The sequence below is a fragment of the Carassius auratus genome, chromosome 20 (genome assembly GCF_003368295.1).
Source record: "Carassius auratus strain Wakin chromosome 20, ASM336829v1, whole genome shotgun sequence".
Lineage (NCBI taxonomy): Eukaryota > Metazoa > Chordata > Actinopteri > Cypriniformes > Cyprinidae > Carassius > Carassius auratus.
The window spans coordinates 7,090,439-7,105,507 of NC_039262.1; the positions used below are offsets into that span (position 1 = coordinate 7,090,439).

Sequence of the window (15,069 nt, forward strand, 5' to 3'; positions counted from 1 at the left end):
AAATACTCGGGCATGTCCTCGTCTGAAGAGTCAGGCTGTCTTTCGTCTGTCAAACGTCAAGCTTGCGTTGATGCTTACTCGGCCATAATGAGCATCTGGGATGTTGTACAGTGGACAATGAATGGGTGCAATCTGGTGTTTGGCCCGGGCACATGCAAGTAACAATGAATCATATTACCAATAAGAGTCTTTCTAAATTAATTTACATATAGGCCATTTAATTGAGCCAAAAATGAGCTATTTTAAGTCACTTGATAAGGTTTGTTACGGCTTTCAATGAAACTCTTATTCTTACTTCCGTTCCCACTCCTTAAACAGTGAAAGAAATAAAATCACCCGTAGGCAAATAATAGATTATGGTTTTTATTTTCATGCTTTACAGCTCTGAATGGCCACAGTGTTGCATTGTTTCAGATGAGGAAAATTGGATGTTGAGCAGTATGGGCGTTATACAGTTACAAAGGAGGACTTTGTGACAGTATGCTATGATCTTTTCTGATAGACATCAGATCTCTGCAAATTGGGCCTCATGGAAGAGGACATGGCATGTTCTTAAAGAAACTTGACAAAAATCTATCAAACTGTTTGAGCCTTTCCTTTCAGCTGCCATCTGCTGAACCTCCAATTATTTAGTTCACACAAGGTTATCTACCTCATTATAACCCGTCTTATTTTTTGAGGAATAAGTGAAATTAAGAGGTCTTGCATAAATTTTAGGGTGATACTAACTTAATCTTTGTTGCAGAATCCAGATTTTATTGCTGCATAATGAAGACTCTGGCACTAATCATGAGCAACATACCATTTGTTTCTCATGAGAGATGTGTTTGAGATTATGAGAAAGTAGCAAAGTTTGTTAGGTCGAGATTACAAAACAAAAGACCAAAAACAAGAGCATTGTATGGTTTATTAGGGTTTTTGTACTTTTTTACAAAACTTATGTGATGCTAACAATGATGAAATATCCATATTGATAACTCAATTAGCTCACCCTTTGTTTGTTCATTTATTATAATTGGATGTTGGTGATATGGCTGAAAAATGTGCAATATTTTGACTGGTATTTCGTGACCTTCCTATGGCCTTTCCTAGACTATTGGCTGGTCTTCTATTCTGTTTTAAGCCGATCTTGTTGCTTTCTCGATTTTTCTCTCACAGTTTAACTATGCTTATTTTAACTAAGGCACCTTACGTGTCTCATTAAAAGCAAATATGCCTCTTGTTTGAAATAAAACTTTAGCATTTGATAGCAGTCTAAACCATTTAAAATTGATTCGGTTTTCAGCAGCATACAGACACCTTTATGAGGACTAAGACGTAGGATGTATTTGCCCTGACCTGAACACTCACAGCTGGGCATATTTGCTTTTACTTGTTTCCTTCAGGAAGTTGTAATTGCCAGTTCACTGGCATTACTGGCTAATGTTTTTAAAATCGGAATTAGATGACTGATTTCAAGGTCTGCCTCGTATACAAAGTGCCATTCAAAGTCCTGTCTCGGCTAGACGATGGTCACTTCAGCACAGCATGTGGAATTGATTATTTTGTTTGGATATTTTATATTGCTAAAAGCACAGTAATATCAAGAAAACGTGTCCATCCTTTTCCACAGCGTGTTTACAGTAAGTATGTATTTCACATAATATGATTACCATTATAGTTTCCTTATGTTTGCATACTATGCAGACTTTTTTTTAATACATTTTAAGTAATTACATATATATATATATATATATATATATATATATATATATATATATATATATATATATATATATATATATATATATATATATATATATATATATATATATATATATTAGGTTAGATTTCTGTTTCATAAATTCCGTAAAATTATGCAGGCCTACCAATTATTTCTTCACAGTATTTCTGTTAAAAGAGACTTCTTGCAAATATATACCATTTTAAGGACCAAGTAAAAACAGTTCATAAGTTCATGAAAATGTTTCTATCTCTTAGTTTTCTCATCGTTGTGACATTTAGTAAGAGGTCCATCCTGATGTATCTCAGTGTTAAGCGAATGAAGATTTTGGCCAATGTTTAGCCGCGAGGGGATAGTTTCATCCCTCTTCATCACATAAATAGGATAGCAAGCCGGGGAATAGTTGTAAGCCCTCATCTTTAATTTCCTTTGGGACAGCATAGGTTCACCTGGGTGAGATTTTAAATTGGTGCAAGTGTGGGTGGGACCGGATATTATCTTCATTAGTGGAGCATATCCCAAAGGCTTGGGGCTTGCTGCTGCCTTTTTCCAAATGTCCCTCTTAACACTCCCTCTTAACTTAATGACTTTGAACTTGTGCAATAGCAATTGATTGTTGTCTTGCTTCTTTCAAGAACCCCATAATGAAGACCCTGTTTGCGATCCTTCTTTGAATTGTAATGAACAAACTCTGGGCTTCCTGTTTCATGCTTCGCTGCTTCTTTTCTTCTTTGTAGATCACATTCTTTTTCTAGCAGGGTCTATTAATTGATTAAGACTTGGAATTTTATTCATTAATATTAAAATAGGCTGTTGGGTTAATGCTCTTTATTGATGTGTGAGCCGAGATATAATATATATATATATATATATATATATATATATATATATATATATATATATATATATATATATATATAATATAAACTTTCTCTCTTAGTATCATGTGCCACTGTTGTATATTGTACTAAATGAGCAACAGGCAGTAAGAATTCCATTGTGCTGGCCACATATGGCCAGTAAAATACCTTGAAAACATTTGCCAGATGTGTAGGCCTGACCATGTTTTGTAACTCTTAACCAGTGACAACTGGATTCCAGTGTTCCAAAGACATAAAAGCAAAAAATAAAAAAAATAATAATGCAGTTTAGTGGCAAGAAAAGGGAATTGGAGGATAGTGGAGAAAGTTAATTAAGGGTCAGAACTTTTAACAACGTTCATTTAATTACTAAATAATGTATTTATTTATTTTGGTTATATCATGTCTGTTTTTTTTTTTTTTTTGTAAAAGTCAAACATTTGGACACTTTTCCTTTTTTCACATTTTAAGTAAGCAAAAATTTGAAACAACAGAAATGGAAATATAAAACTACTTCAGTAAGACACTTCTTTACATTGATAAAAGCTTTGCACACTCTTGGCATTCTCTCAGCCAACTTTGAAGTAGTCTTGGAATGCTCTTCTTCTTGGACTGTAATTAAGGAATTCTGATATACAGGACACATGCTGGCTTCGTTTTCATCACTTCATTCCAACAACAAAATAAATAAATCAACTTTTTTTTTGTAAAGAAACGCATGCAACTTACGAAAGTAATCTACAAAATATATAAGTTCATTTCAGACATTTTAGCATAAGCTGTAAGGTCATGAAAAGCACATATCCAGATAGGCAAGTCTAGACATTTAACTGTACTGTATCAGTGCAGTGATTAAACCCTGAAAGTGAAATGCTCTTCTCATGTCTAATGTGTTTCAGGTCGACTTTACGCCATGCAGACAGGAATGAAACTAGATAGCAAAACTCCAGAGTGCCGAAAGTTTCTTGTGAAACTAATGGATCAGTTGGAAATGGTAAGTCTTAAATAGGTTCATATCTTTTTTTTTTTTTTTTATTAACATCTTGCCTCATGAACTCACTAAACAGACTTCTTCAACTGATTTGAACTATTTATTAAACGAGTCTTAAAAAAATGTACTGCCTTATTTTGCAATATGCTGATATTTACAGATAGAACTATAGATGTATAAATCTAGACTCATACCTCTACTAGTTTAGTTTTCTTTCGTGTATGTGGCATTAGCAAAAGGGATAAGTGACCTTTTATATTTAAGCCAATGTATTCACATCACTGTTCACAAGGCTGAATTTATAGGTCTCCTCAGAAGGGGAGCAGGAAGCTACGGGAAAACTTTGCTTTTATGCTTAGGTGCTGTTATTGACATTTCGGGAACCAATTAGAGGAGAATGGAGACCCTGCTGTCTCTGGAGCTCACTTTTACTATCGCCTCAACTCAGTTCATTAAAAGTCACTGAAACTGAAAACAACAACCTGTGGAGACCCCGATCCTGGTGGGCACATCCGGTCAAAAGGTCTGAAACATACAGGGTACTGAACTGAATCTGTGTGGAAGGATGCCTTGCTCTATAATTATGATTCGAATCAGACACCTGTCGTTCAGGGGATTTTATGCAAGGAATCTACTACATATGGAGTGAAATCCATGGATCGATTAAACTTAGAACTTTTGTTTTATAGCTATTTAAAGATTATGTATAGAAATTTTCCACTTAACCGACCTTATTCTTTTCATCCTTAAAGAAGTGTTTTATAAAACTTTTAAACTTCTAAAACTACAGTGGTTTAGGTGGCATAACTGTGATTTAAATTGGTTCTCAACCCATAAATGGTTCACAGGCCTGTTCTAAAAAAACAATAAATAAATAAAAATTTCCAAAATGCAAATAATAATATCTTACTAACTATATAAATGTGCATTATTGCCATAGTAAGGTAAAAACCCCATATATTTTGTTGCTGATGCAACATCCAGTCAAACTCTAAGGTGTTTCAGCACAAAGTCATCTGCCAGCTAGCAGAAGCTAGACAAATTAGGTAGATGCCAGCATGAACAGGTTCCTCCAGCCTCAAGAAACAAGGCAAGGTAAAAGAAAACATGACCCAGTCCTAGACTACAATAAATACAGGTTCACTTGAGATTTGTGCTGACCAAAGTGTTTTTTACAATGCAAATTATGGACTTGAAATATGTGTCTTCTGAAGCATTTATATAAATAACATGTAAACCTGCTAATTCTCAGCGTTAGATGTAGGAGTTTTGTCTCATGAACTTAAACAGAGAAGTAGAATGTGCGTGATAAGGTTCACTTCACCTATATCATGCTCTCGTGCTAAATATCAGCATGTGTCTTGGCCAGAAAACACATAGTACCTTCTTCGCTTTTCTTAAACAGAACAAGCTTCCTTTAGTAAGAGTGTTAAAATGACTCCAGTGTTTCTTTTTTTCCAGGGGGATTTTGAGTAAGTCCCATGGAATCGGTGCGCAGAGACAAGATCTTGTTTCAAGACTTTGATTTAGTGTGCACTGGCAACTGAAAGCGTTCAATCTCTCTTTCTCCCTGTACTGTTTTTGCACGCTTTCTTCCGACTTGTGTTTTTATATTCTTCTGCGATGCAGCACAAGTGATGTACTGTGGCTTCGCAGTGCTTTTTCATAAAATAGGTAAAAATTTCATTAAAACGTGAACAGTGAGTCCATTCAGGCGCCCAGGTTCCACCTGTTGAAATGTAACCAGTCGTATTTGCTTTACTGATTTTACAAGGAAACCTGACGCTCTCTAGCAGACTGTAACATCACAGAGAGGAAGGCAGATCCCGGGGGCCGCCGACTGGCTGAAGCTTTGGCAGTTGGGTGCTGGCCATTCCAAACCAAAGTAAAAGAGCGGGTTACTGCTGTCTTATGTGTTACACTGGTTTGCAGTGATCAGGATTATAGCTGCAATGTTGCAATGAAAAATATTTATTATATATATATATATAATATTTTTCATTGCAACATTGCAGCTATAATCCTGATCACTGCAAACCAGTGTAACACATAAGACAGCAGTGACCCGCTCTTTTTTTTTTTTTTTTTTTTTTTTTTTAATGCAGGACCACCTCAAAAATTGCTTATGTTTATATAATCACAGTCTAAATTTATTTTAAATGAATCTACACCACATTTATGGTCAGTGTACCACCATGTAGAAGGATGAAGCCTGAAAACTCATGCCAGGAAAACAAATAGACATATTCAGATTTGCTGTGGTCATATTATTAGAAGTGAGAAAGCATATGCCTGCTTTAATCCACGCATTGCTATTGTCTGTTGCATTATAAACATTTTCTGTAAATTATGAGGCTGCAAAATTTATTTGCCTGGTGTCGCAGAAAGGATCATAATAATAGCTGGGTGAATGAGTCCACTAATTGTGCTTGGGCAACGCTCCAGAGGGACCCACTTTTGCAACAAAATATTAATTACACTAGGCTTCTGGAGTGGAATCAAAGTGACCGATGCGTCTCAGGAATTAATGAGTCATGCTATGGAAACTAGACTTTAGAGAGTAATCATCTAGAATCTGTCATAAATGATGCAGTAAACACTCTTTACGGCATCGCCCACGCAAAAAAATGCTAAAATGACCTCTTTTGCATAGCACTTAGGATGATATTTGTCATTAACATCCATACTGCACATGGAAAACTAATTTATTTGTGTTTCAGATGAAGAAGGAGCTCGGCGACAACGAATCCATCACGCAGGAAGTAGTTGGTAATGCCCACATTGAGAATTACGCCTTGAAAATGTTCCTCTATGCAGACAATGAAGATCGATCAGGACGTTTCCACAAGTAAGTTAGGGTCTGGATTGGATTAGTCCCCAGATTGTTCAGACTGTTTAAATGCGCAGACCTTTATCATCGTTTCACTGAACTGTGACACAAAATAATCCCACTGTCAGTATTGCACATACAGGGAATGAGCAGCAGGCTAAAATTAGCTACAATGCTGGTTCTGTACAGGGCAGTTGCTTGGGAGTGAGACGGCATGGATTAGCCAGGTGTAGCGTTACAGGTCACTGCAGTATAATGAAGCTGTTGTGGACAGTGACGTAAATAAGCAGTGCAGGGCTGGTAAAGGGTCCAGGAGCTGAATACCTGGCACTGACTCATGCCTCAGGTCATGCAGACTGGCACTTCCCAAGGTATTTTAAGTGCTCATTAGTTTGGCTGTAGCTAGATAAACGGGAGTACACATTTATAAAATGTTTACCAAGACTTAATAAAATCTCAGAGAAATACACTTCAGGACGTTGTCGTAGACGTAGGGACCTTGTATTCAATTCTGTTGCCGAGAAAAACCTCCAAAAGTCTTACATTGCTACAAGAAGAAACAACAAGTTCCCTCTAAGTCTCAAAATACATTCGGAAATGGATAAACTCTGGCATTCCATGTCCTTATGTTCTTTATCCTCTTTCTGCTGATGAGGTTTAGAGTGAAGATCTGTCTTACTGTAGGAAGCTGTCAGTCCTGCATACACTCCCTGACCAGAGGCCACTCTCCAGGATGTTTTCACATACTTAGGGTTTGTTCGAACAGTTCAAAAGGTGAATCATTGTGTACTTTATGATTTTACTTTTAATAGGTACTGTAGTTCATGACATTTATCCCCATTCTGGAAAAACAATGCCAGTATTTTCAGCAAGTTCCTTTTAGGTTTTCTTGAACATTAATGTGTAATTGTAACCTTAAAGGTTTTATAGAGAGTGAGGTTTTTCTGATCAGAGCAGCGTGCCTGAAGTTGAAAATGTCCTGAAAGAGACCCAGGATGTGAATATGTCCAAGGATGGTATGTCCCATACTTGACTTTCAGGGTCATTGCATCAGTTTTGATAGGAAATTAAACATCACCTTACCTAAACCTTTGATAATTGACTCTTTGGGTTCCATTGCAAAAAACAGTGCTGATAACATCATAAATTCATGTTTAATGACACTGTGTGTAAAGAAATAAACGACTTTTGAAAAAAAAAAAAAACATTAAGTCAGGATTACCAATTAGCAGTCTCTTTAGCCCTAAGAGGTTCTTGATGTCTCAGAAAAGTAACATCCTATTTGACAATATTATGTTACGAAATTAAAAAAATCCTGAAAAAAAGGAATCTATTAAGCAGCAAAACTGTGATATTGATATTTATGATTTAATATATTAAAATAGTAGTAGTATATTACAATATTACTGTTTTTCTTTTTTTAAATAAATGTAGCCTTGGATTAAAAAAAAATTATACTGACCTCAAACATCTGAACAGTAGTATGTGTGTAATATCCAGATGTTCTTTGTTTTACACATCTGCTTTGAGACCTACAATTGGCTTATTTTTTGTACTTTGAGAAATTAATTGACTCCAGTGTTAACAGTTTAATGTGTGTTTTGATCACAGGAATATGATCAAGTCCTTCTACACCTCAAGTCTCCTGTATGATGTGTTGAGTGTCTTTGGCGAATTATCAGACGAGGTGAGTCACTGTCAGTCGTTTCTTTCTCTACTTCTAAGCTTGGTAGGTCTGTAGTTTGACGCCAAGGCTAGTATGACAACGTTTTGTGTTCAAGGGACATAAAATATGGGTCTGAGATGTGTTTCTTGACACAGTCCCCTGTTTCTGATGGCACAGACACAAACTCGCCTAATTTAGTGGAACGTGAAAATGTCTGATGGAATCAAATACGTCATTAGAGCCATGTTCTTCTGTTCAAATCTGAAAACTGCTACAAAAACATGAAAAGGTGGAAATTAATGGGAAACTATAAAGCTGAGCCCAAGGACTAACAACGCCTCACCAGACTCAATGTACACAGAGTTTTTGAGAGGCCAATTCTTGGCAAAGTTGTGCCTGGAAAGTGTTGCTAATCCACCAGTTGAATCTGTGTATTTCCAGTGTGCCTATTAGACAATCCCTGCTGGTCGCCATGGCCGCAGATGTCTCTTTTATACAGAGGGAAGTGACCTGTGTCCGAAGATGGACAATGTTTCATTGAGTGTTCTTCGCTCCCTAAGGGCCAGACATTTTCCTACTGTAGAGAGCTCATTGGATTGACTGTTGAAACAGTGCGCCTTCTCTGTGTAACACTAACCCAGACAATGAGCTCTCAGAATCGCCCTCCATTACTGTGCTGTTTCGCTCCGACAATGCCACAAGGAGTTGTGCCATATTAGATTACATGAGGAAAGGGAACTTTTTAGTGCTAGACTTAAGAGGACTCGGTTCTGATGTATGTAAAAGTAGAAGATGAGATGTATAGGGGCTTCAAGGGTCTGCGAGACCCTTTTAATGGATTTGAGTCGGTGGTGTAATTACAGGTTTCAGCACGCTTCAGACCATCGAAAATAAAGCCAACGTACTTTAGTCATTTGATTAAAAATGTTTCACTGCACAAAATCAATAATTACAACTCTTATATGAATAATATGGTGAATGCATTGCATTCGTTTTTCTAATTGCAAAAGACTGCTTGATATAAAGTTCTGACTTTTTAAAATAGTTGTTACACATTCCTCCTTGAAACAAATCAGTTAAATTCTATATTCATTTGCTAGGACTTCCGAGATATCACTGACAGCTAGGCTAATATACTATAATATTTAATGGAATAATTGTTTATTTTGATTGTATTATTGCATGTTTAGTCATGTTTTAAACTGGGGTCCAGGAATTGCCAGAGGCCTGTTAGAAGGTCTGCAGATCATTTGAAAGAGAAATTGGAAATCAGAAAATAAGAACTTAAAATATATGTTGAAATAATGTTTAAAGCAATCGTTTTTAATATGCTTCTTTAAAACAATATTTATTGTGAAAGTGATTTTTTTATTAAAACTTTCTAACATTACACTATTAGTAGTTAGAATGTAAATATCCTGTAAAATTAATACAAAGTAAGTATTTTTTTAATTTTATGTCTTTATAATATTGCGTGTACGTGAAAATATATAGCTGACTTTGTTCTTAGGACCATTTACAAAGGTCGCATCTTATTTGTGGGTACTAATTTTGAACTCCCCTTATTATTGGTTATTTAATAAATATTGGTGTCTTTTAACATCATGTATACGCCATTCAAGGAATGAAACTGTTCATCATGTGTAACAGACCTTCAATGTCAATGCAAGCTTTCCAAGTCTTTGTGTTTTATTCTAAAGCAATGCTGAATATACCAGTCATTAAACTCACATTCATAAGCGCATGTACCATAATCATAGTCAAGTGTGAGTCATTCATCAATCAGTTCTTATCCATGTCATGTCCAGACAAAATTCTGACAAATCAAATCTACTCTTTTAGCACCTATCCTGTTCTTGGGAAAGTTCAAGCATTTATTATCTAAATGATTCACCGACTTTCCCATTTTCTCCCTTATCCAGAATATCCAGCACAGGAAGTATGCAAAGTGGAAGGCAGCCTACATTCACAACTGCCTGAAGAATGGTGAGACTCCACAGCCTGGCCCTATTGGAATGGAGGGGGAAGGATATGGTAAGTGCTGATATTATATCTGCTTCCCCAGAATGGTCCCGTGATTCCCATTAACAAAATACACCCCAGTCGGGGTTTTCCTCCAGGTTTACTTTGTGAGTGTTGTTTTTGAGTCTGTAAATGTTAGCACATTGTGTGTCTTATCAACTTTTGAAGAACACAGGAGATGACCGCTTTGCCCCGTGACCCTCCCGTTGCCAGTCAACACAGGTCGCTATTTATGTGGTAATTATTTAAACAGTCAGTGAGTGGATTAGGGTTGCCACCCCTTTTAATAGTGTGAAAATGTATCCACTGTTGGCTAATCTAACTATTTTAAGTTTTAGAGTGATTGCAGAATTGAAATGTGTCTTTAAAAATTCAATGGAAAAAGTAATGCAGTACCTTATAAACAGTTGATAAAAAAAAATAAAAAATGAATAAAACCAGCCAAACTGATTAAAGAAAAGTCGCAGCATAGTAATCGGAAGTTACATTGTAGTGGTGGAAGTTGACTTCTTAAGAAATCTTTTGTAGCATATTACTTTCAGCCAGTGTATAGTATATTACATTTCAAAAGTAAATTAATGTAATCAGTTCACCGAGCACAAATAGATTACGTATTGTTTAATAAGGTTTCTTATGTTACTGTATAATAAAAATCGGAATGGGTAATTCAATTATTTTTATAATTATCATATTATCAATAATTTTCAATTATTTTATGGAGTTACATAAGGCCAGTGTTTTGATTTGGGCATTTTGAAAGGAAAAGGTCATTTCATGCTAAAGTTATTACACAATAGCAATACCAAACCCATTTCCTCTTGAAACTTTATTTAAATTAATGATCACCAGACGTAGTACACCATGGAAGTGCCAATAGCATGTAGCAGGGCTATTCAACTTCATCAAGAAGTGGGCCAAATGAAACATTCATTGGGGCAAGCCCGAGGTACAATATTTTGTGAATGAAAGCAGCAGAGAACAGTTGCATTGCAATGTTTTTTGATAATTTAAGAATTTATTTTTATAACATTTTGCAATGTTTATGACAGCCATTCCCACCTAGGAGGAAATTCTGAAAACATACTGCAAATTGGCTTTCAAAATGTGTCTACGACAAAGAGAGTATATCTGACTGATTGCAGGTAGACTGATTCAAGAGCTATGCATCTATTTTATAGTGCCTCTTCACATTGTACTCTTTCATTATGGTTACAGTCTAGTTGCATAATAAACGCACTGGTTGAGAGCAAATTGCATTCATTGGTGCAATCCCGATTTCATCCTATTCTTCTTGGAACTGTTGGTTTTCATTGTCTACTTTATTATTTTTTTAAACCTGATTTTAAACCTAAATGATTGACAGTTGACACACACACAATTCTCCACAGAGTGCATGCAGTGCCACATTTTCACTTCAATTAAAGCAGTCTAAGAGAAATGGGGGACATTTCTCAAGCACATCCATGAAACCTTTGCTAAGTGGGCTGCAAGTGAAATAGGTTTGCAATCTAGCATATTTATAAAGTAGAATATGCAAATGAATCTACTTGAGAAAGTCTTTTGCAGTTAGTCTTAGATTTATCATCCTATTAGTTGCAATTTCATTATGGAGTGTATCTTTTTTTTATGATAACATGAAAATGTGAAATTATTATGAGTGAAGAATTTTCCTTGTTCATGTGGAGGTCAAAATAGTGCTTGGCGATGGGATTCAGTTAGATCACTCTCCCCTCCACATCTGCTGGGCGTGCTGCTTTTAACCTGACCTGCTCATGTCAAAGATGAAGTCATCTGTAGACTGAGCCGTTGGGACATACACATGCATGCAGTATGTTTCTGTAGTATGTAATATTTGTATGATGTTGCCTGCATCATCCCAGGGTTTTATTCTGTTTAGCTGTTTTATTTTTTAACGGCTGTCAAAAACTCATGTCACAAGTGTTTCTTCAAGTTTTAATGGTTTTTAGTTAGATTTCTTGAGCTTTACATCTAGCAGCTGGGCCCCTCTTGTTAAGTAGTTACCTCATGCTTGGTTATTCCCACTCATGTGCAGCATTGCCAAGAGAAAAAATTATAGCATGCTTTTGCCTTGTGGAGTTTAAGCACCTTATCACAGATTTGTCTTGTTCACTATGTCCGTCAAATCGCTTTTCCAAGGAAGTCCCTTAGAAAAATAATTATAACAATATGCCAAGATGTTTGTGTGTTGTGTAACGAACACCAGGCCTTGTTTGAGGTCAGACCTGCATTGGGTCAGCTGATTAAATGTTTGTTTTCTGTTGTCCTTAGCAGTTAAAGTTGTTCCTGTGTATGCGGGATCCCAATTTGACAGTGCAACCCTCTTATTTCAGCATGTGATGAAGGAGCACTTGAAAAGTGATCACTGTGTTTTTCCAAAAGCAATTGTTTCCATTAATAAAGTCTAACAAAGTAGAGTGTTTTATTTGCTAGAATTTTATATTTTAAGTTATGTAATGTTGAAGGGAACATGCTGTGCTGAAAATCCTTTACTTACTTTGGTGTCCCAGTCAAAAATGACTGGCCTTTTAAAAATTGATTGTAAATCTGTCACTATGCTATATTATGTTGGATTCAATCTTTTTGTCAACATTGATTAGAGCTTATGCACCTCAGTTTTTAAGTGATGAACATTTTTTATATATATATATATATATATATATATATATGTATGCATGTATGTATGTATGTATTTATATTAGGCTGGTCATTTTTGACTAGGAGCACCACAAGTATAACAAGGTGGTGCAAAAATTGTCAGGTTTTTTTGGGAGGAAGTTGTTACACCTTGTGTGAGCAAAGTCAGTAGGTTTTAGTCCAATGCTGTAACTTTAACTAGGATTCTCAGGATATGTTTCATTGTCTTGGGTTAAAATGACTAGTACACAAAATGAGGTTTAAAGAAAATAAAGCATGATGTAAAATTATCATTTGTGGTAATGAACATAAAGTGAAGTGACATTCAGCCAAGTATGGTGACCCATACTCAGAATTTGTGCTCTGCATTTAACCCATCCGAAATGCACACACACAGAGCAGTGAACACACACACACACACAGTGAACACACACCCGGAGCAGTGGGCAGCCATTTATGCTGCGGCGCCCGGGGAGCAGTTGGGGGTTCGATGCCTTGCTCAAGGGCACCTAAGTCGTGGTATTGAAGGTGGAGAGAGAGATGTTCATGCACTACCCCCACCCACAATTCCGTCCGGCCCGAGACTAGAACTCACAACCCTTCGATTGGGAGTCCAACCCTCTAACCATTAGGCCACGACTTATGCTCCAAATGCTGGTTGAACTTCGGTTGTGTTGAATGTGGAATATTCCTTTAAGAACCATACTAGTGGTATTGTCTCCTTGCCATTGGAGTTTGGCTTTCCCACTTGTGAATATATGCACAGCAAGCACGACTCAGGGCATGGGAAAAAGGCTTATTTGAAGGAAAGAGAACTGATCTGTAACAAGTTTCTCAATTAGTATACTGTTCCTAAGACTCATCTACAGTGTTTACAGTGTTCACCAGTAGCTGTTCGTTTCCTGGAGCAGGACTTGCACCCGTGCCATGACTCCATGGAAAGTAAGGGGCTCTTTATTTTAGCCGTTGAGAAATTAAGGTCAAACTCAAATGGGCTCTGGTGTCAGGACAAGTACAGCTTGGAAAAAATTAGAGGTTTAAAAAGTCAGTGAAGAACATGCTCTAGACATGCTGAAGTCATTTTGACTCTAAATAACTATTTTGTAGTATTCAGGTGAACCTTTGGATTTGAATTGGTTTGCCTTGAGTCGATTCAATTGAAACAAATCTAACAACCATAACCATGTGTATACATGTGCATTATGATAATGTATAACTTTATGTAGCATGACTAATTGCAAAACGTGATTTGGGCATGCTTCAAATTTAATTACTCCCTATACTTATGCCCTTTTGCCCTTGCAAATTAAATCGCCCATTACAATTCGGATTGCCGGTTTTTTTTTTTTTAATTATTATTACAGCATCTCCCTCCTATTGCAGTATATCATGAAGTGTTGCATACATTTTACAATTCCACAAATGACTTTTCCCTCTATACTTTTCCAGACGTACATGACTGCAGCATTCCAAGCAATTCATCTTGCATGTTAAAACCATCCCATCTGTTCACAATTTTTCCATTCCCTCCCTGTCACTAATTAGCACAGAATACATTTTTCTTTTTAAGTGTAATGTAGGTCACAATTTTTGGCCAGCAGCTGTAGAGTTTGGTTGAGCACACCCATTAAAACTTTCAGAATTCAGCTCAGAAATCAGCACAGATCAATAATAAATAAAGAAACCTATTTGCAGAGAGAGCTTCTCTTAATCCTCGTGTTGACTTTTACAAATCCATAGTGCGCTAGAGCCAGTGTTGGCTCCATCACCTTCCTACTTAAAACAAAGCTTTCGGGATGTTTTCATTAGTGAGAACTTTAATGGAGTTTTAAAACAAGTTTAACAGATCAATCTTTCATATGCACTGGGCAGTGAAAGGTAGGATCTGTATTATGGATTGGCACTTTAGTACTCAAGTACTCGGAAATGGTAGCACACTGAAAAATCAATAACACACACACAAAAAAGAAAATTAACTAAAACAAGTCACATTGATAAGTCATGCAACAAGTACAATGCACAAAATACATCGGCTTATTTACGGTTTCATTTTTGTCATTGGTTACAACCATCCATTTTTTTTTTTTATTAGCTTTTGATTTTCATGCTGATTTATCATTGCTCATTGCTCACAGGGAAAGCATGATGTATATATATTCAGGAGTTGAGAGTTTTCTGCAGAGCCACAGCTTATTCATGCATAGCTCAGCTCTTCATCCAGCCCCTCGGTGTATATTATTTCTCTTAAGAACAGAGGGGATGGCTTTTTTGTGGTGCTATCCTTGTGTAATCACAACCGGTCTTTTCACTATAGCAGTACAA

At 36.4% G+C, this 15,069-nt stretch overlaps 1 protein-coding gene across 1 annotated transcript in view; it reads left to right on the forward strand.

Annotated features, from left to right (window-relative positions):
- Positions 1-15,069, forward strand: part of vta1 (vesicle (multivesicular body) trafficking 1) — a 28,218-nt gene that overhangs the window by 5,094 nt on the left and 8,055 nt on the right. The window contains exons 2-5 of the mRNA XM_026290726.1: positions 3,483-3,577; positions 6,295-6,422; positions 8,016-8,091; positions 9,993-10,104. Coding sequence (XP_026146511.1) covers positions 3,483-3,577; positions 6,295-6,422; positions 8,016-8,091; positions 9,993-10,104 — 411 coding nt within the window. The remainder of the gene's footprint in view (positions 1-3,482; positions 3,578-6,294; positions 6,423-8,015; positions 8,092-9,992; positions 10,105-15,069) is intronic.